Source organism: Acromyrmex echinatior, chromosome 2, assembly GCF_024713525.1.
Source record: "Acromyrmex echinatior isolate Ae372 chromosome 2, ASM2471352v2, whole genome shotgun sequence".
Lineage (NCBI taxonomy): Eukaryota > Metazoa > Arthropoda > Insecta > Hymenoptera > Formicidae > Acromyrmex > Acromyrmex echinatior.
This window is the reverse complement of record NC_141853.1, coordinates 10,880,583-10,904,100: the sequence shown is the minus strand read 5'-3', so window position 1 is coordinate 10,904,100 and position 23,518 is coordinate 10,880,583. Positions and strand designations below refer to the sequence as shown.

General features: G+C 32.6%; 1 protein-coding gene across 1 annotated transcript in view; it reads left to right on the top strand.

Annotated features, from left to right (window-relative positions):
* Positions 1–23,518, top strand: part of Dgk (diacyl glycerol kinase 1) — a 100,401-nt gene that overhangs the window by 27,215 nt on the left and 49,668 nt on the right. The window contains exon 2 of the mRNA XM_011060484.2: positions 20,984–21,112. Within this exon, the coding sequence (XP_011058786.1) occupies positions 21,049–21,112 (64 nt within the window). The 5' untranslated portion in view covers positions 20,984–21,048. The remainder of the gene's footprint in view (positions 1–20,983; positions 21,113–23,518) is intronic.

The window sequence follows — 23,518 nt, the reverse complement described above, 5'->3', positions numbered from 1 at the left end:
TTTGTAGATAGCACTAATATTATTACTACTAATATTATTACGTTATAGCACAAATAATTATAATTATAATAAAATGTAATTACAGTTACAAATATCAAAAATTTTTATCTCTGCAGTGTATGCATTCATTTGTGACTGACCAATTCAGTATTTTACTACTTAAAAATATCTCATGTGAATCGATAAAAGGAAACCTTTTCTCAATATTAAAATATGCACTTCAATTTCATAATTTAATTCAATTTAATTTATTAGACACGCGGATGAGATTTACATAAAAATTACATGAGAATAAACAAGATAGCTTATAGTATAAATATGAAAAAGAAAAAACTAATAATATGGTGATAAAAGTGGTGACGAAGAGCACACCACAAAAATATTTCACTATCTTCACTATTGTTTTCTTCGCATTAAAAATATTAGTATAATAAATAATATATAAGAAACACATGTGTTCCTTTATCTGACTTTAATTATTCGCGACGAGCTATTATACGTAGGTCACGCACATCTTCGATCTGTAAAGCGGCTGTTTCAGCGCAGAAATTTATGGACAAGCTTTCAGTTTCGAGTTCGCGAAACTCCATTGAATATACCGGCGTAGATGGTATGTACCACCATTCGCATAAATTCATTTCTGCACACGCAAGTTGTCACGCGCGACACAGATGCACGTTGTAAGTCGTCACTGGCGACAAAGAGGCATAAACGCACGCGTTACGCACGAGAACGCAGGCACGCAATAACCGATTCTTCCGCTTCTTCCAACTCATATATTTTGATCGCTTAAGTAGTAATATGAAAAATGACGACTGTTGCCACAACAGCCCTTACAATTTATAAAATTGTAATAGATGCTTCGAGACGTGTATCACCAACGAGAGAATTTATTTTTGACGAATTATTCCCATTTTACTTTTGCCGAAAACTGTTTTCTTTCTGTATAAAGTTTTGATGTATACGAGAATTTATTCTAGCAACTGAAATAAATTTGGTTATATGTAGGTACATGCTTCGAATATTTGTTCAGATAAATGGTAAAATAAAATCGTGTTTGTTGCTGTTTATCAAGTTCAGTTTGCAAAAAGTTAAATTTTTAAAATTTTTAACATTAGGTAGGTTTTTTTATTTTATTGGGTATCATTAGAGATGTGATAATTGCCTTTCGACAAGAAATTGTCTTTTGTTAATTCCTACAGAAAAAACATGCTCAATTAAGACAATCGATTCGAATGATTTGAAATAATGGCTCGTTGTACGATTCTATAAAAAAATTAATTTAAACTCTTTTATACCTACGATCGCCGAAATTTGCAATTATTTATACGACCTTAATCTTCGTCTATATTAGCGTTTGCATGGGCGGGGCACTGAGTTAAATCGCTTGCGAAGCCGCATTGTGTTCTTAACGTATGTCGACCAACCATAGTCCAGTACGTGAAATCGAATTACCTATGTATGTTGTAACCTCGTCAAACATTTTGAACGGGAAGCCAAATTGGTTCCTTTGAACTTCAACCTTTAGCTATCGCGCGCCAAAGGAAAATTATTATCGTTGTCCATGCGCATTATAATTTCGAGGAGAATATTATATTGTAAAAATAGAATTTATAACAATATATATAATAATTTCTGCTATGATTTTGTATTGCCGCAGAACAATTTTCTCGAAATAGGTACAAATAAGTATTACAAATAAATATCACAAATTATTCATGCAATTAAAATGAATCTCCGGTTACATTTCAAACGACTATCAAGTAATTATAACAACATGGAACGGCTTCCAAAAGAAATCTATTTTCATCAGCACTTAAAGACCGTTCGCTTGAATATCGGTGTAAGACTTGGCAATTGAGTGACGCTTGTCACTCGGGACTTCCGGTCAAACAGGCCGGCGACACCACCTGCCTGTCGAAATGTGACTTCGGTTACCGTACAAGTTTGCAACTGGAATAGATATTGAACGATGCGAATATCGCTTAGAAGGCTCTTTGAGATCGCCTTAGCAGATAGAGATCAAATTTCCTTTGAAACTTGCACGACCACGGATACAACAAATTAGCTTTTTCTTTCGCCCCCTTTTTTTTCTGTCGCATTATTTCGCAGATGAACGCGCTGAAAAAGCATCGAGAGAGCGCACAGAAGTATATGGTCTTAAGGAAAAGAGGGAAGAAAATTCGGAGCACCTTTGCTTTGATACTAATGGCGAAAAAAAGTTGATCGCGAGAGCGGAAGATGTTTTCTCGTTACGATACATCCACATTTATGTACACACTTATACATGTGTATATATGTAGATGTGTATACATACATAAAAATAAACGTACAGTTCTCTCCTCGGTAAAGGTACTTTTGCTCCTTCATCAGCTTCGTAGCTTTTGCTGTATCTTCTTAGAAAAACGGTTCTGATTTCAAACACAACAAACCTTTTAAATTTGTCCCTTCGCACGTCTTTCTTTCTGCACTATTTGCGATTTTACGCTCACTGTATAGATTTCCGGTACTATTATCACAAATCACGCATAGCACTCATCGTGCCGAGCTACCCTTCGTGAGAAGTTCTCCGGGAAAGCTTTGAAAGAGGTTTCGTTGCTACGTGCCGCACATAAAATGTTGTAACGTCGATTTTGGTTCAGCTGCGTTACACACAGGATTGTGAAAATAATATCGCGCGAAATTGAGAGGCAATATTACGAAAGATATACGTATGTCGATACTATGATCAAATATCAATATTAATAACCGTACGTTTCAGGCTATTTTGAAACATTTTGTACTCCGTGGTGATATAACTTCCGATTTCGAATACCTCGTTTCGAATTTTGCATGCTGAAATCACATCTCGATTTATTCACGTTATTATTTATGCGACGACTTGGTCGCGTATTCCGAAGTTATAACGCGAATGTCTTTTGTTGACAACTTTTCCTAGAATTTTTCTTAAGCGAATCGATACATTATAAGATTTTCCTGGTATTTTTCCACTTTATTTAACACATATAATTAGTATCTTAAAACGCGTTGAGATGTAATATAACAGATACTGAACTCACATCTTGGACATCTATAGAAAAAAAAACTATGTACAGAATTTATCATTACTGCTTTCATTTATCTCAATATTGAACAATAAATTCAAAATAACGCAATATAAATATTAATGTAATATATCTTTTAATCCTTTTATCAATGCATATTTTTTTCCATTGCCGTATTTCACAAGGTTTCTGCTAAAAACATGAAACAAAATGAAAACAAGATAAAGTCTATGAAACTATTCTTTGTTATTCAAAGGGTGAATATTTGTAGCATCGTAACGAAATTCGCGCACAAAAATATATTTTACTATTTTTAGTTCGAAATTGGTTGGAACCCATTCATGGGCAGAGGAATTAAACAAAATCTTCATAAAATCCATACTGTTCCATAGAGGCTTTGAAAAAAATTTATTAAATTTTAATAAATATTTATTTGAATAGTACTAGCTAAATATTTATCAAATGAAAACATTTATTTGATACAAGAATCATTAATTTGATTTAACTATTTTTTTTTATGGAGTAAATATTTACTGTAAATAAATGTTTATTTAATATCAATCAAATAAATATTTATTAAAATTTAGTAAATTTTTTTCGTAGGTTAAATCAGGAAATGTTCAACTATTAATATTGATCGTCTTAATTGATGATTGTAAGACACTTCGAAATTGTTCGATGGAAGTTTCAATAATCATTCATTGACTAATGCCTGCTGTCGGTGACAAGGTATCAGAAATTTATCGTCGTATGAACCTGCTAAGAGTACGCGGCTATATTACGTTATTGGATCCACCTCCGACCTTCTCTCGACAAAAAGTGCATCGTCCGCGACGGCCTTAAATCGCTTTAAAGGACGAGCTCGTAAATTTCCTTCCTGCTGATTCGTTTGTTCGCCCGTGCAGACTATCAATGGTCTTCACAAACCGACCAGCACGTGCACGAAATCACGATTTCGTTCCCGTCAGATGCTCCGTAATTTATCGTCCTTATTGCAGGAAATCCGGCTTACAACCACCATGCGAGAGAGCCGGAAGTTTTAATAAGAATGCAAAATTTCTTGGTACGCATCAATCGCAAGTGCGATGATTCCGCCGGTTATGAGATTCTCGTACAGTTTTGATTGAATCCGAAGACAGCTCTCAACTTTTTTGAAATACATTGGTATACGAGAAAAGGATGAGCCATACATAAAACTAGTATTACTGTATATATTGTTTTTATTCTTAAATAAGTTTAATAAAAAATACAAACTGCACTATAGGTGCTTGAGTTTAATGTTAGAAATATTTTCAACGTTTGCCATTCTTTCTTTAACTGTACTATCAGTAGCATAAAAATCCTGGGATTATCCATCTGGTAATCTTAACGATAGTTGCATTATTTTTACAGATAATACACGTGTTTATATTTACTTGCGTGTATTTTTAGATTTTTCACAGTATATTTTTATCCGCAGATTTTGACATACGTCTGCATTTTCTCTCGCTGTGAGAAAAGTATTGACCGGTAAAAGATGGTCGCGTTTATTGAATCGATTTGGCACGAGGTGTCTCGTGTGTTGGCTCCTCTTTCGTTTCTCGCGCCGACCGCAATACGCGGGATATTAAATTGGAATTACTGGCATTAAAGTGGAATAAAGTTTCACCGGGTACAAGTTTCCACGAGTAAAAGTAATTTCCATCTCGGAGCGTGGTAAACTTTAAAATAGCAGAACGCGGGAATGGTTGAGGTAGGAAAGGAATCTTCGTTTATACTTATGGGGAGGAATCGTTTTCTCGTTGCGTGAGCGCAGTCAAACGCGAGGCAAGAAGTTAATTAAACTTAAAGATTTTAAATCTTTTCATTTTTCCTTCTTGTTTCTCGACAATATTCGAAGACTGCTCGTCAGAGTAGCACTGAAAGATCAGAATTACTGAAATGTTGACTCGACTGATATAGCATGTCGCTTCGCGACATACGCGCCATTCGAAAGCTACCAATTTCTACTTGAAATTCTTCGAAATTACTCAAAGTATCGATAACAACCTTCGTTTCAAAGTACGTCAAGAAAATGGAGTTGACACTTTTGCTTCTTCAAGCAGCACGGCAAACTAAAAGTGTTGATACCTTGAGTTTCGTAGGTTTATACACTTATCGTCGTCAGTACGTCAGATGGAGCGTTGAATTTTAAAGCTCCTCGTATACGTGCTCAAACTTTGATATACTACGACTCGTGTTGTTCACAAAGACTTCTAAGTTCCGTTAAAATCTTTGGAACGAGGATGCTTAGTTTATGTTGTGATTCGAGATATCGGCAACCACCTGAAGCCACCAACCTGTTATCGTCATCGCGGCTCGCGGCGCTTCGAGATTTGCATTAATTTCAAACTCGGCAAGATTGAGGAAATTAACTTAAAATTATATCAGCGCGAAGAGACACAAAGAGCATGCTGATCTCATAATCGTAATTCACGTTTCATTTTCCTACGACGAAAAATCTATAATCTATGAGAAAAAGATCGGCCCGGTATTTGCCGAAGGTAATATATTATCGTCATATTCGCGTTCATCGAACAACATTACACGCACTTTCGCGATGAATAATTAATTTGTAACGAGAAAAGTGCACGTCACGTCACTTTTATCACGGAGGGATGATTTTATAGAAAGCTCTTAATTTGGGCCGGAGAGAAAAGTGTTGGAAAAATCGCCGAGCAATCGCCGAACACGCTCATTTATCCTTGTTTCTCGTCGCTCCGCGGGAAAAGAGGTGAGATCATTTTTTTCTTTCAACGAAGAAAAGACGCGTTTCGGAGGAAAATTCTTTTAAATCCCCACCCTTTCCTTTCGCTCCTATCCCGTGTCGTACGATTTTGTCACTTGCCGAGATAACGGCTCAAACGTGTTCCGGACGGTTAGTATTACTGTATTGATTCCTTCCTGTGTGGCACTTTCCACCCTTTCGCCACAACCACAGTCCATCCCCTCGACACTCCGTCGACAGAAAAGCATTCTCCGCCCTCGGATCCTCCTTAGCACTGCTGCCACCGACGGCTTTTCAACAGATCGCTTTTGATCTTGTGCGTCTCGACACCAAATAAGAACTCCGTGACTTTCTACGGTTAATCAGATTTTCCGAAGAAGATTAAGAGAAAAAAATAATCCCTCGAATCTCGTATAAATGTACACGGAAGTATTAAAATTAGTTTTTATTTTGTGTAAAGCGGGTGGATGATTCGCCATCGCAATATATCGGCTGCAAGTTGTTTCTATTGTGCTTAAAGATGTATTATACTTTTACATTCTATGTTATAATAATATTTATACTTTAATAAATTATATACATATAGTTGTGTTTATAAGAATATTTTCCTTAAATAACATTGCACGTTTTTGTTATTTATTTGTTATTATTTGTTATTATTTATATTGTTTTAAATTAAAATTGAAAAAAATAGTGTAACAGAAATTTCAATTTTTTTTTTTTAAATAAGTACTGTGTTCAAAATAATTTATGCAAAGTTTCATTGGGATTCAGAGATTAGTTACAAAGATTTAGAAGAAGCATTTTGTTTATTTATGGAATAACTAATCTCTGCAATGGAACTTTAAATCATCTTGAATATCTATTTAAAATATTTAAATTAAAAAATTGAGATTTTTATCTTTAATATTTTGTGCTGCAGTTTTATGCTCTTCTTTTTCTAAGTTTTGATAGTATTATAAACCACGTTCGTTTTAATTATATATATTGAGATTTTTATCTTATTTTATAATACATTTCTGTTAAAGCACGGATTAAAAAAATACTACTAGTATTGTTGAAATACTCTTCCACATGATGATGGTGAACCGTCGTTAAATTTATTTGTATTACATTTAAATATAAATGCGATCTAGAATAATCTGTAACTTTTTCATTATTTTGAAAATATGTGTGTAATACATTCTTAAATCATATTACAAAGAAGCGCTAATCTGACGAAGAAATATCAATCCGATTTTTAATCCTTAGAGATATCGTATTTTAATGAGACATTAAAATACATTTGTGTTAATAATGTAACAACATGAAGCGCGATGTGTATCTATTACAGAGGGATACTCTAGAAGAACAATACAACAGTATTGTGAACAGGCCAAAGTAAACACCTTAGACCAGCGTAGATTAATGTACGGTAGTTTGGAATAGCGCAAGAAGAGGCTACATAACAACTTAGAACAAACATATAATGTGCGAAACATATGTAGCATGAACATCGACCCAATTTGTAGTATTTAAAAGCATTCAATGTATTGAATATAAAGCACGAGTCTTTAGGAAAATATATATATATATATATATATATATACACACTCCTCAAATTTTCCCAATTAGAATTATTGGAGATATATTAAAATTTGAGTTACGTCACTAACAGGGAGTTTTAATCAATCATCCATGTTTGTATCGTGCTCGCAAATATTATGGGTAAACGTTTTACAGACTTATCTATCTTAATTAGAATATAATAAATTACATTACTCCCCTTAAACTATTCGCTCAGTTATGAAAATAAATGAGTAATTTACGTGCACGTATAATGACATGCAATTTGTAATACATAGCGTCACGAAACGGCACGATCATGAAACGATACTTTATGTAACTTGTAATTATTGACAATATCGCGGTTTACTCTGAAAACTATTAAGTTGAATGAACTATCTCGTTAAGAACTTCGAACCCTCAAGTACTAATTGTAAGTAGATTAATAGGTACTACGGGAAGCGTACTTCGAAATCATCGGGATTCCCTCGTTTCGCGAGAAGGATAATAAGATCGTTAAGAAAGCAAGAGAGAAAGCAAAGTAATTAAACATTTAAACAATTAGTTTACATACATGGTTAGTCGAGCACAAGCGGGTGTATTTTTTCACTGAAAAATACACGTTAAATATAGAAGAGTAAATCAAATAAATTAAGTTACGCATGAGTTTAATATAACAACGTGCACGATTTCAGATAATGATAATTAAATAAAAGGAGAAATGGAACATTGTTTTTGCTTTTACTCCCGGCTACGTCACTTAATTAAAGAAAAACGCATGCGAAGCTTGCGCATATTCTTTATCCACAGTAAATTGCATTTCCGTTTGATCTTGTTACATAGATATTACGTAGAAAGCGAAGCGAAGCTCAAATCACAAATTTCCGTGTTATTATCCTTAATTCTATAAATTACTGTTGTATATCTCACCATGAAATATAATTCACTAATAAAACATAACACACGAACAAGCATCACATTTGCGAGACGTGTGAAGGTCTTATTCAGGCAATTCATGTAACTACAACGTATACTTGTATGATACATTCCCTACTATTAAAATTTCATAGGACAATAGGTTCCAATAATTAATATACAACTTATTTTGGATTATTCCGCTTAAAGAAATCGTTTTCTGTAACAAATGTATAAATCATCTGAAAGCTTATACAACAGTTTAGTAAACGTTTGTAATCCTACGTTTGTAATCCTTATTTTTTCACAAAAAATTAAATTATTAAAATATATATAAAAAATATATTGTCGTGTAACGGCAACAATATATTTCTCTATTTACATACTTTTCAGTTCATATTTGGGATAAAAATACCATTCATTATTCGGTATATCATACAGAGACACATCACACCGAGACAGTCCGTTTAGTCGAGATTTTATTTACGACGACGTAGAAATCGCGAAAATTCATTACGGTTTTTACAACGCCGAATAAACTTCGCGATTCGTAATTCATCCGCCCTCTCGACGACATCCGGCACTGAGGCCAAGCCTCTGTTTTTAATTAAACGCTCGTGGTGTCCCCCGACGCATCTTTCTCGCCGACTTTCTCTCTCTCTCTCTCTCTCTCTCTCTCTCTCTCTCTCTCTCTCTCTCACGTGTACATTCGCTGCGTTCGCCATGCAAACCTTTCTGTTTTTACAGGCATCGATCGTCAGCGAGGCCGTAAATTTAGAAACCGAGCATTTGGTCGGAAACTAAATTTTCGATTCCATCTAACTTCGAATACCCGCAGGAATATTTATATGCGATTGAAGACCTTTTTATTTCCACACCGTTTTAAAACTATGTATTTCTGGAAAATAAAAATTACGTATTACAAAGGATTTCGTGACTTTTCTTTTTTTTTCGATTGCCTACACAATTACACGCGGGTTATAATATTTTCATGAATAACCAGTCGTACAAGAGTTTAATGAGATAATCTACATAAAGCGGAAATCAAAATACCGCTTTAACCGCATAAATAACTTTACTGTTGGCACAGTTACTTATGGACAAATCCGTTTCGAGCATATCGTAATGATGTGTAGGAGTGTAGAATTAATGCATCCGTGTATTACATGTATATGTGTATTATAGATTGACACGTCCGATATATGCATTGCAATTTGATTTTCATATCGCTTTGATGTAGCCAATCAGCACTGGATGTGTGCGATCTACGATATTAAATTCAAACGGTTAGAACGATATTAAATGAATACGCTTCTCGGGTCGCGCTGCCAGGTGCAGGATTTCAAATTTTTTTTTTCAAGGGTGATATTGCCCATTGTGACTGCGTATCGAATGCACGCCGGCTTTGACATTTCGAAGCCTGGAAATCTGATACAATGCTTTTATTGCAGTATTACGCGAACCTTTCAGAGAATGTGTTTCATTACACACACGCACGCGCGACACACACACACACACACACACACACACCAAAAAATAAATATTTATATTAATAAATAAAACATGAGATTACGTCGCTATTACGTCACCGTAAAAATATTTTATCGTATTATTGTTATAATATTTCATTGTCACAAATAAAATCAAAGAGGGCAAAGAGTGTGTAGAAAAGATATTTCAGATAATTTCGATAGCGATTATTTCATGGCGGCCACAAATACGATGCTAAGCGATGACGCAGCGCGGACGGTCGAGATGAAAAAAAAAAAGAACGGTTTTCATTTACCGCTAGTGAATGGTGAGATATATCGAGTATATACAGCGAAAGCAAAAAGTATTCGTGCAAGGAAATTTTTTATAAAAAGAACTTTTATTTAAAAAATAAACATTAATTACAGCAATTTTATTACAGCATTTTTTGTATATTTTATACAATGAACATATTCTGTTCTAACATAAACAAACGAGCTTTGCATGTATTCCTGATTCTAGAAGCTAGAAGCTAAATTTCGACTGTATGAATACTTTTTGAGCATCCAAACAATAAAATTTTTAATTTTCGTTTATTTTTCAGATGATATATTTTCTATAATTAATACACATCTTTTTGGTATATAATTTTAAGAAACATACACTCTGTTTTATTCTTTAATAATAAATAAATAATAAATTAATATTAAATTTAATAATAAATTTAAGAATAAATTGTTAATTACCTAGCAAAAAATGAATGTCAATTAAACGATATCGAATCGACATCGAATTGATGTTTAAATCATTGTATCGATATCAATTCGATATTAATTTGATGACTCATTTTTCGCTGGATAATATTTACTTTTTAAAAATAAAGTTTTTTCAAAAAATATTTTCTCTGTATGAATACTTTTCGCACTCACTGTATATATGTTACCACAACGGAACTGCGTGTCCAATGCGTCCGTTGGTATAGGTTGTGAAATAACAGCGCTATTGGATAAACACAAATTCGCGTAGTTTAACATCGCATTTTGAATCACTACCGACAGATACGCGTTCGATTACGCAACGCCATTGCTATTCGCGCTGTTACTGTTATCGAATGATTTCCCATTACGACGTGGATTGATCATTAACACGTTATGTACGTTACAAACGCATTATTCCAACATGCGTTTACTGTCTTATCCGGATCTCTCATTGGACCGAGACAGATTTCTTAGGTAATCGCTAATCTAATTCCGTTAATAGTATCAATTGCCGTTAACTAGCGGTCGATGATAGAAGTGTCAACTCAGTGATAGGAGGTAAAATATCATTATTACGGAGAAAAATGGCAAATCGACGTCTTCGAGATGCACACCACCGCGCGCGTCGCTCATTATCGGCAACCTATTGAACCGTCATGAAATGCTTGTAGAAATGGAGCCCGTAATTGTACGAGCAGGTGTATTTTTCTTACTTATTTGTAGAATCGTTCATGACTTTTTATGGAAACAGAAATTGTCTTAATCATACTGAAAAAAAAAAAATTAAATTGTCTGCCAATTTGTAGCATGAAATCTCTTTACGAGGTGACGAATAGTCACCTTTTTCTACAAAGATGTCACATTAGCGAAAAGAATTATATTGTATAATATAATATAAAAAACGAATATACTAAATCTATAGAAATTATATTTGTCACAAATGCCTGCAATCATTCATCAGCGTTATTTGTAGAATGTTTGCGATTTTAAATGGAAATCATTTTAATTATGCCGGAAAAAGAGAATTATTTGCTAATTCGCAATTCAAAATCTCTTTACAAATAATTAATAGAGATATCGTATTAAAAGAAAAAAATTGTATTGATATGTATAATTACAGATATATGTCAAAGTGTTAACTCAGTAAATATATACACTTACTGTAGTCTGCTGTAGTCAATGTATACATTTACTATAATATACGTAAATGTATACATTGACTAGTAAATGTACACATTTACTGAATTTAATACTTTGACTATGGCATACAAATAAAAGTATATGGAAATTGTACTTACATAAACGATTATGTATATGTATATAGCAAGATCATCTTTTTTGAAAATAAGACTTAATCCACGAGAAGACTTGCATTGTATTTTCTCTAACAGATATATTTTTACCGACTAATTATAGTACAGTTTGTGTTTGCTTGGGTTTTATCAATGCATAAAATCAGGCACATGTGACTCCTTCATAATAACGCCGTTGCGCATATATTACACGAAACAGAAAGAAAGACATTTCAACCACTTATCTCATTAACCAAGTAATAACAATATTAAGAAATTATCTTCCTGGCAATTATGCTCGCAGTGTTATTCTTAGCATTAGCCAGAATGTGTTACAGTATATGTTACAACGCGCAATGCGACTAATTTTAAGCTTTCGCATGAATACATTGCTATAACGTACCGAGTTAAATATATGCCTGTAACATAGGTATTCATACAATGTACAAAGTGTGTCTCGAGGGCCCTAATTATTCATCTAATCTAGTTAATTGCAATCAATGCGTACTATTAAGCGCCATACAAAGATCATTAGCTACTTCGAAAGGCGAATATTCATCAGATTTACTGCATTAAAGAGAAAGAAAGAGAGAGAGAGAGAGAGAGAGAGAGAGAGAGAGAGAGAGAATTTCAATATCCTTTTATTATCTGTCTCGGACTTCGCGCCGTTATTTCATATTCATTAAAGTTTCACATACATTTTAATTTCCCTATATGTAATGCAATAATTCCATTATCTGCTATTGATTTCCCCAATAAAATGGTTTGTAAAAAATGTGATTTATGACTTCAATAACGAATATATTCGAAATAACAACATAACTTTTGTATACGTATACAATTCTAAGTCAGGCATGATTACAGATGATGATAGAGTACAGCTATATTTTCTGGTAATATAATATTCATTGTTAAGCTTGCTTTAGAAAACTGGGAGATTTTTTTGGTTAGAAATTGCTATTGATAGCAATTCCGGGCAATTCCATGTTTTATTGTCAATCGATTATATAATCAGTTCTTTTCTTCTATTTAACAAGCACACATGTACATCTTTATAAAGATTACAAAATTCTATACAGTTTTAATTACGAGTACGTAATGGTTCCTGGCGCGATTATTCTGTCAAAGAGAGAGAGAGAGAGAGAGAGAGAGAGAGAGAGAGAGAGAGAGAGAGAGAGAGAGAGGAAGATAGAGTAGAAAAAGAAAAAGAGAGAGAGTAAAGATAGGCTGGACTTTGTTGGACTTTATGTACCTCCCCGTTAAATCCTCTGCGCTTTCAGCAACGCATATTCACTACGACATTATCGTAAATCAATTATCGTCGTACCAGCGCGAACGAACGACAGAGGGTTTTTCACTTAGTCCATTGATCTGCCTCTTAAATTTTATTTCACCGTCATCACGATTGACAGCGATTCCGAACGTTTTCTAATTAAAAAACGAAAAGTGAAAACAATAAGCGAAGTACATTTGAATTATACATTTGAAGAGACAAATGAGTATTATACCAGATAATATTGAAAAATAGAAGTTGACATCCAACGTATAAATGTATTGATAGTTTTACTATTTATAATAATGCTTGCATAAATCCTGTACGCACAAAAGATATTTCACAATTTTAATTCATTTTAGCAAATAAAAGAATTAAATAGACTTAAAAGTTTTTAATACATATGACGCTATGAATTAATTATTTTATACAAAGCGTATATAAGAATAAATTATAATCAATTAATTTTAATCTCATATTATTTATAAATGGTCTATGTTATATCTATAAATAATTTATTTAACGTTAACGAATTCATATTACAGTTACATATCTGATGTTAGATAATGTCGAAAAGTACAAGTTGACACTTAACAAATTTATTTTAAGGCTAAAATTTTGAGATATCCTCATTTGCGCGTTTATTTGTTTTACGCGAACAACGTACAGTTTATAGTAACATATACATATTACAAAACAGAAAGAATTAAAGGGTGAAAGCCAGATCTTGCATAACACATAAGAAAATGAATCAATCAAAGTCCTTTATTTTCGTCTTTTCCTTTATTATGAAATAAAAGACTGTGATTGGTGGATTTTTTTATGCTTTATGCATTCTGTGTTACGCAAAGATCTGTATTCCGATTTTATAGCATACAAAATGTATAATCATAGCATAGAATAAGACTAAAATTGTCTGGAGCAATAAGCGTTTAACATAAAGTCGCCCACATTTACATGCTCATAGATATACAAAATTTACACTCGAGGCTTGTAATCTAATATCAATTCCTTTCCCTTTAATAAATACGACTCTTTTTAGATGGCTTTGATTAAATTAATAAATACTATTAATCTTATCGTGACAAATATCATGTTAATTATGTCATATCTTGTTAAAAAGACAGCCTTATGTGTTAAGTACGTATATTATTAACGACTGGTTATCGTCTATTGTTTGATAAAATCATACTATAAACTTGTTTAAATTATTTACGTTTATTTAAATAAATAGAACACAATTAAACGAATTACATGTACCTATATTTCAACGAGTACATAACATTTATCTCGTCATCAGAAATAAGTCTCTTCGAGAAAAAGCTCAGCGTATTTTTACGTCATATCATAATTTACATGATATATTACTTTATATTTCTGTCTCGAGCAGTCTCATAACGGTTTTTTTTCTTTGTCAATTGCAGAAATCGCTTATTCGCGAAAGTATTCTGCAAATAACATTGCTTATTCGCGTTATAAATTGAAGCCGTCCTTGCTGTTATTAAAAAAAAATAATAAGGACACACACGCGAACAAATGTAAAGATTTTAAATATGTATAGGTAAATATGTTATAAAGATTAAAAATTATTATTCTCATTATCATAATTTTTCTATAATGCACTAAAATTAACTAAATGTAATAATATTAAAAGAAATATATCTGTATGTTTTATAATTTAATTACAATCTCAGGAGGTAAGATTCAGTCATAATATGGAGAATTCATTAATGTAACATTAACGAGAATACAATTTATACAATGTATACTACTAAGCTTAAGAATTAAGTATCAATGGGCAATATTACGTGGCGCCTTATACGGACATCGTATTCCAGCAACTGATATATCATAGATCAGTAATTGTCTTCGTGGATGCTCCTATCATGGATAATTGACGACGGCGTATATTTCATTTGGATGTTGGGACAAGATAATAAATTTACTTAACTACGTTCCGTCAGCGATTTCATCGGTCGTTGTAAGCGCTGTAACGTGAAACGCGTTATTCTATTCTGAACGAGTTTCCTTCACCGCGCAAGAAGAAACGCAATTTCTTTCAGGTTGTAAAAATAGGAGAGATTAAATCGCGAAACGACAATGCGCGAATACTTTTAGTAATTACGACATCCGCGGAGTACCGCGAAATATTCATTCCATTTAGATGATGAATAATCCGTTGGATCAGCAAGACAGTTCTTTAATACAATTTGTGTTGTAACTTCTACAATACGTATTTTACAATCGGGACAAAGTTCGGACAAATAAGTTTTTAATTATCGTTTATAGAACATGAATTTTTTGAAAATCTGTCGCAATATATGGAGACGTAATTATGTAGCGACATATTTGGTGCGACAAAATGAAAGTGAAAATCAATACAAAAAAAAATCTGCGAATTTTAATTTACCAACCGCAATGCGTTACTGCAACTGATGGGAACAATTTGTCAACTGAAAGAAAAACATATGAAAAACTACAAGCGTAAATTTTTTCCGTTTGTACAAAAAAATATTTGTAGACTTTACAATCGCTGCAAGTGATTGAAAAAGCTTTTAGAAGTAAACTTTCTCTATCATCCTTTTGCACATTCTGCAAGTCTTACAAACAAGATATTCACGTAAAAAAGATATTTAATTTTTCTTATAAGCATATGCATTACCAAATTTCCAATTTTCTTCATAATTAATATCGTGTTACCACATATACACATTTTTTGAAAATCATTTGTAACTTGAGTCTCTTTCTAAAATAAACTCGTCTACATTTTTAAAGCAAATCCACTTTTTTCTCATTTCAACAAAAAGCAGTGACGGCTGTCGCGCGAAAAAGTCTCGCAATCGCGACCGTTCCCCTGCTCAGGGATTTATTTTTCTCCAGGGGTGGATTAAACGGCCGCATCTCGAGCTGTCCTTCATTTGGATTCGCGTGTGAAACTAATTACAACGCCACGCGTTCACCGCATCGATTGGCGTTTTATTCGAATGCGAGTGTTCGGGGACACAGCCGACTGTACACGGTAAATCACGGAAGAAGCCAACGGAGCAATAAAATTGCATTTCACGCTCGTGGCACGCACGCGAACAAACCGCGCGTGCACGTAGCGCCGAATCCCGATCTCGCTGCGCGTTAAACCCGGATTATATAATTCGGACGAAATCATCGGCGAATCTGTACCCACAGGGGAGGAGGGAGGAAATGATCGAATCACACATCGGTAGTAAAGTATTACATGGAGAAGCGGATACGTCGGGATTAATGCGATCATGCATCGCATCGTGTTTGTCGATTGTGCTCGTTGTACCAATAGCTCGTATGCACACCGCGAATTAAGGGTCTCATGCGAAATGGCGATGATAATCCGTTGATATTATACTAAATTTTCTTTTTATTCATAGCATTATCGGCCCGATGCCCCCGTTATTTGAACTCTTGCTTTTGAACTGTTACCGCATTGGCGGTTCCATTAATTCCAGTTCACATCCAGCTTATATTAAAAATCGCGGCGCAGCGGGTGTAACATTTAACGAATACTTGATTTACAGATAGCACACAGAAAGAACGATTTTGCTGAAATATCGAAAAATTCAACTAGATAGAGATCTGAAAATTTTGTTTGAACCATCGAAATAATTATATAGGACGCTTAAATTGATTAGTAGAATATTAAAACTTTTTGTAATGTTATCATCACCGCTTAAACATTTTACATCTAATCGTGTTGATTTCCAAACAAAATTATTTTCAGATCTGTATCCAGTTAAATTTTTAGATACTTCGGAAAACTCTTTTTTTCATGCAGAAATGACTGATTCTTTACGAAAAGTGACGAAACACTCTAAAAAATGTGGATATAGATTCAATACTATATGTATCTGTATAATTTTCATCGTGCTGATATAATGTCAATATCAATATGTGTATATTTAAAACTTATGGTGTTTATATTAACATTAATATCATGTGAATTTAAATCCATGCATATATTAATGTTTATATCAATATCACAACACAGTAAAAATTATATAAATATGATGTTAAATCAACCATATTTTTTAGAGGGAAACGTTTTCCTTTTTTCCTGACAATTTAATTAATATCACCTGAAATAAGATCATTTCAGATGATATTAATTAAATACAAGACGCTATTTTTTTTATTTAATAATTCACAAAATGTTAAAAAAGAACAAAATGTTAAATTAATGCGTACATAATTATTGCGTAAAAAGAATCTTCATATTTTTCCATATCATAATGCGTAAAATACTTTCAATAATATAATTATGTTATGTAAATAAAATCGCGGTAACACGGATACCATATTCTTATTACATAAAATGTTCCACAACCACTATACAACGCTTTAATAGCGTATTTTGGATATTAATTGGAGTTGAAAATTTTGATGTGAGTAGATCACGATAGTCTCTCGAGTTATAACGATCCAAATTGATTAATTAATTCCACAGAATTTGTACACTCAGTCCCGTAACTAATTACACGCGGACCGATGTGTTATCTGTTATTTATTTTTTTCAACTCAAATATTAATTTTTTTTAATTTTGCCTTTTAGCTCCAGATATTATTTTAGCGTTTCACATTAGTTCGCTTTATATCAAAGCTCAGTTATCAATAAATGGCATAATTATAAATATGATTAATAATAATTTGTCTCTTTTTATTAAATTGTTGGAATATATTACGTGACTGTGAAATATTTACTATTATTCTTTTATTCATCGATGAAATATATAGATTATTGAAAAAGTTTCTGAATATATTGCTTTCTTGCGCCAGTTTATTATGTAACATTAAATCCTGAAGGAGTTAAGTACGAACCTCTCAAATTTTATTAAAAACATATTTGGGAAGAGGGAAAAGAGAAAATAAAGTAACGCATCTAAATATTAATAACTTCTCCATATTTTTCTACACATTAATTTACTTTTATTTTACACAAATATAAAAAATACTTGTGTCAGTAAACTAAATAGTCAATCACACATTAACAATAATAAGTTAGATATACGATATGTCATATATATGACAGTACTAATCGATTTCTGGTGGAATGGCTATCGATTTCCAGCGGAACATTAATTGAAAGGTGATCTCGACGTTGATCAACGCTCTTTTTAAAACCGAAAAGATATAAAATGTTGGCAGTTTCATCTTGATATTGATGAACACTGTCGAATTAAGAATTATATTTCATAGATATTGGAACGAAAATCTGAAATAGTAATTTAATTCTCATCTCTGTCGCATCAATTTCTCACTTCCAATGAACAAATTGTGTAAGATATCTTTCTTAATTAGTATACATGGTAGGATTATTCGTGGTCCTGTGCATTCTTTTCTTTGAAATATAATACTAGGAACACTAAGTAATTACAATTATAATTCGAAATTGGACCGATGAGAATAGATCTTGTTTAGAGAAATTCTATTTTTGATCAAAGAGGACCTTATAATGCTTGAATGTGCGAATTTATATACATGTCCAATTCCGTAAACTGCGCGCTGAAATCTTTTCAATTCTAAAACGCAATCATAAACAAAAAAGTTTTGTTTATGATTGCGTTTCAAGACTGAAAAAAATTTCGACATGCAGTTTGTAGAATTGAATATGTATGAATAAACATGGAAATATTTAAGTCTGAGATCCGCACACTTTGAACGAAAACAGGATTTCTCTTAATTATAATAGACCAAGTAATTAGTTATAATATTTATATACAATTTTTTTTAATGTACAACTTTACAAATACTTTTAAAAAAATATTAAAGTACGAGTTACTTATTAATTTTTGTAAATTTGTAAAAAATTAACCCCACGAACCTGTTTACTCATCATCCGTCGAAAGTTCATTATTTACGTAGTCGGTATCACTAATTGAATAATTGCGTCTCTTAGCACTTGTCGCGACTGTGTTTCGTAGAGTAATACGACGATACAACACAACGGCTCACGACACTACCCGCCCTTTCGTCTGATCTCGCTACGTGAATGACAATAAGGGCCTCTTCAACTCTGATTAACGCTAATCGATATGGTTAATTCAATTACCACAATTGCTAACGTGAGAACTGAACACAGTTTAGCTCAGAAGAGGAAGAAAGAAGAAGTTCTGATTCATTGAACTGCTATTGGCACTTCTGCGAATTAATCATCGATTAACTAAACTAAAGCGACTGAATTGTATTGACGATTACTTTGCATATACACGCAAAAACAAGCGAACGGTGTTATCATGAAATATTTAATATGTCCCGAAAGATAAAGGTACGTCGAATATTCTCAAATCAATATTCATGAATGAGTTTATTATCGCATATTGCGCGCTTTGTTTCGCAAACCCGTTAGCGTCGCTTAATTGAGTTATCGATTAATTTTCAGTAACGATCGAAAATTTTCATGCAAAAGAAAATTATATATCATTTGCATGTAACGGTTAAAACTTGTTATTTGACATAATTAAATTATCGAAAAAGAGTATTAATTAAATTACCATTATTAGTCGATTATTAATAATAAAAGTTATGGTTGAAGAGAGAAAAAGAAAATGGACTGAAAAATAATAATCACTAAATTAAAAATCATTTGAAAACAATAATTAATGTGCATAAAAAAAAATCAATAATGCATAAATGCAATTATAGGTTCATATTTGTTTCACTATATATTTCGTTTCAGAACGGAGAGAAAAATTGATAAAATTTTAGAGAGAAGGGAACGCAATATATGTATTGTGAATGATTTTTCAGATCTATTAAATAACCTTTTATTTATATTTCACGTAGATTATTTATTAAAAAAAAAAAAAAGACGGACAGCGTAGTTTAAAATATAGCGATTTATTAGTTAATAAAGATCGCGTTTCAACAAAAATTTAATTTTTCGTGAACAAAGCCTAATGTAGCTGACTGTAGGGAATTCTGGAAAAAAAATTCGATACATTGGACCTGTGAATATCGTGTCACGGTTTTTTCACCATGGATAAAGTTTTACGCGGCCCAGCTAAAGACAGTACAGTGAAAAGGGATCGTGAACGTTCAAAATGCCAAACGAACGAGTTTCATCGAACGTCACAGGTTTCGCTGACAGAACATGTGTCCAGCCGTTGCCACATGTTTGCGGGAGGAACATGTTCGATGTTCGATCGTTCGGATACCTCTCTTGCACACAGGCACGTTTACAGCGAGAGAAAAGCGGCCACAGTGACCATAAATCTGTAATTTTAGCCTGAGCGACTGATGCGCAACGAATATATATATTTATGTGTGAGACTATATTATATGCAACAGACTATATTAATACAAACCACTAACAAATAGTAAATCAATATCAAAATCACTTCTAGATTGATCTAACAGATAATGGACTTAATTAAAGCCGCACAACGCTTTGAATTTAATTTCTTTTTGTTAAATAAATTTTATTTAATTAATCGTGTTATTATTATTTTGATATTATTTAATTTATCATTACATTTGATTTATTTAAATGACACGTTGCATTTTCCGCCCGAATTGTACGAACAGAAGGCGAATAATAAATATTTCATATCAGCATCAATTTATAAATATATTTAATATTTAAAAGATTAATTCAATCAGCACAAAACTTTTGTTACACAAAAGAATCATTAATATTTCTCTAAAGATATGTTAAAAAAAATATAAAGAAATTGACTCGATATTGATTACATAGCTAGTCGCTAAATAGTTTGAAATGTTAATCAACTTACTGAAGCTTATCGAACATGAGTGTATTATTTTCTTCATAGTGCAATCAGTTTTATTGAATTAAATTTCAAATCTAATTCAATAAAATATAGAGATACTTAGTTATCTCATGAAAATCTTGAATAACAAAGCCATATAGAGAGATATCGATCGTGTTTTTACAAATAGCGATATCTTTTGATTTGTAGGTGACGAATTTCAGTATCCAGCATCTGGCCACTCGTCCTGAGGGATATATAGATCAGAAGTAAGGATGACCTTCCATTGGGATAAGCTCTCGCCAGCTGAATTCCAACAACTTCAGGACTTGGCAGCTTGTAAGTAGCAAAAGAAGGAAACGGAATAGGAAGTGCTGAAACGTGTAAAATAATGCAGATAAATCACAACGGAGAACTAGGGTTTCTTTCTTTTTCCTTTTGAATTTTTTTTTACAAGTCGTAAATCCTAAAGTCTGCGTTACTGATGAAGTTTTAACCAACTTTGACTTATCTAGCGTATCGGCAAAATTTAACACGAACAACTTTATATACATCTGGCTTAATTTTCTGTCTTAACAGACGCTGTTATTAATTTGCGGACACTTAATGAAGATTAGTCTCTTAACTATTTATCAATATGCAAGCTGATTTCAAAGTTCTGAATAAAGAAGATTATTCGATATAAAGAAGCCAAATAAAGTTTCAAACATTTTTTTTAACGCTTTACGATATTTGCAAATTTGTAACCGCTATATTATATACGAATTATTCTTCATAATGACAGTAGCATATTTATCGCAATTTTATTTCTATTTGCGTCAAAGTCAATGCATTAATTTTACATTTTTTTCAACATTTTCAAATTCGAACAGTTTTTAATTTTGAGTGTATACTTGATTAGGCGACCATTCGGTGTCTTCCGAATGAATCAAATGACGTAATTTTATTTGCTCCGAATCGAATCGAATGTGCGATAATTTTATCCCGAATTTACTCATTGAATACAAATGAGCTTCTCGTGTTGCCTGTTGCGTTCTTTAAAAGTTTCGTTGCGATGGAAGTAACTGAAGTTACGCGCGCTATCGGGTGACTATCGCCGCACGAATTAGATTATAGTCACAAGAAAGTAACTTATTTGAACAATGAAAGATAATATAACATTATTTGTTACCGTCAAAACGTAAATTAATACGTAAGATAGTACGTTGTAATAAAAAACATTCTACTAACATTTTGTTAAGATATTTTGTAACAGCATGTTTCTGATAGAATAGAACAATATAATCTTTTTTAATGCATAAATGTAAATTTTCTGTCTTTGTCATAAATTACCTGAGACTTTCATGTGCCATAGTGAATATTTTTAAATTATGTGGCTACCAACGGGGCACTATCTTTAATTACAGATAGCACTTAACTCAATTAAATATAACTGAAACGAAGTGGTAATTAGCTCCGCTCAATTACGCAGAATGAAAGTCAACAACTGGAAGTTTGTTGATTGAAAGCTATTAAAAATACATCAAGATGGATATAAAACGTAAATACTATCACGTTGAAAAGAGAAATATCGAATAATCAGCAATTTATACGTCTTCGTTTGCTTTCTTCTGTTACAAAGCATCGTGCAATTCGCGCATGCTTGAAATTTATAAAATAATATGTATTTAAAACTTTAATTAAAAATATTTGTGCGTTAAGTAGCTTGCTATATTTTCTTGAAATCCTCGTAGACATTTTCGCGGATATCGCTTTGGGTAAAAACAATCGCAAGATATCAAGAAATTCCCGATTGGAATGAATAATTAAAATGAACACGTGTATAAAGCCGCTTGTTATATTATAATCTCGCTAATATAATATGTAGATCCGAACGTTGAAATTCGTATTAATTTTGCCGTACATTTCTGTGCGATTTAGCGACCGGCAGTAAACGCGCTTCGAATTTTCCGCGCATAAACAACTCGATCGCGGACTTGATGACGTACAGGTGTTTCCACTATCTAGTATTTTACATCCGGCTGACAGGAAGATGCGAGGCTGTAGCAACGTCTATGTCTTTCGAGAAGAAGCAACATACGCAACGTTCGCGCAGGAAAGCACTAATTCATCGAACAAACGCCGCACTTTGTCGTGTAAGCTGAATAAATTGCCGCCGTTCGTCAACAAATTTACTGGCATTACCGTAATATGGCTTCCATCCTGGTACATAATCTTTTATTCGAAATAGTACAACATTGTGCGAAACAAAGGATTTTCGCGTTAGAATTCGCAGAAATAGAATGCGATTGCGAGATGAGCGAGATCAAGAAATTAATATCATTAATATCATTAATATTTAAAAATAATCGAACAAGTGTACGTCATATTTATCGCACGGAAAGAACGGTTTTGCTAAAATAGCTATCTAAAAATTTAAATTAGTTATATATAGATCTGAAAATAAATTTGATGGCTATAAAAATAATTATGTAGAACATTCAAGCTGGTTACTAAAATGTCAAAACTTTTTACAGCATTGCTTATTATGCTTGACTTTCCTACACAAATTATTTTAATAATCCAACAAAATTTATTTCCAGATCTGTATCTAATTAAATTTTTACCTACTTTCAGCAAAATAGTTCTTCCCGTACGTATTTTAACTGATATTAACCAATAAACACTTTCTTTCATTCTCTCTTAAGTTAAACGATAATGTAAAAATAATTATAAATTAAATTATAAATCGACTGTACAAATCAA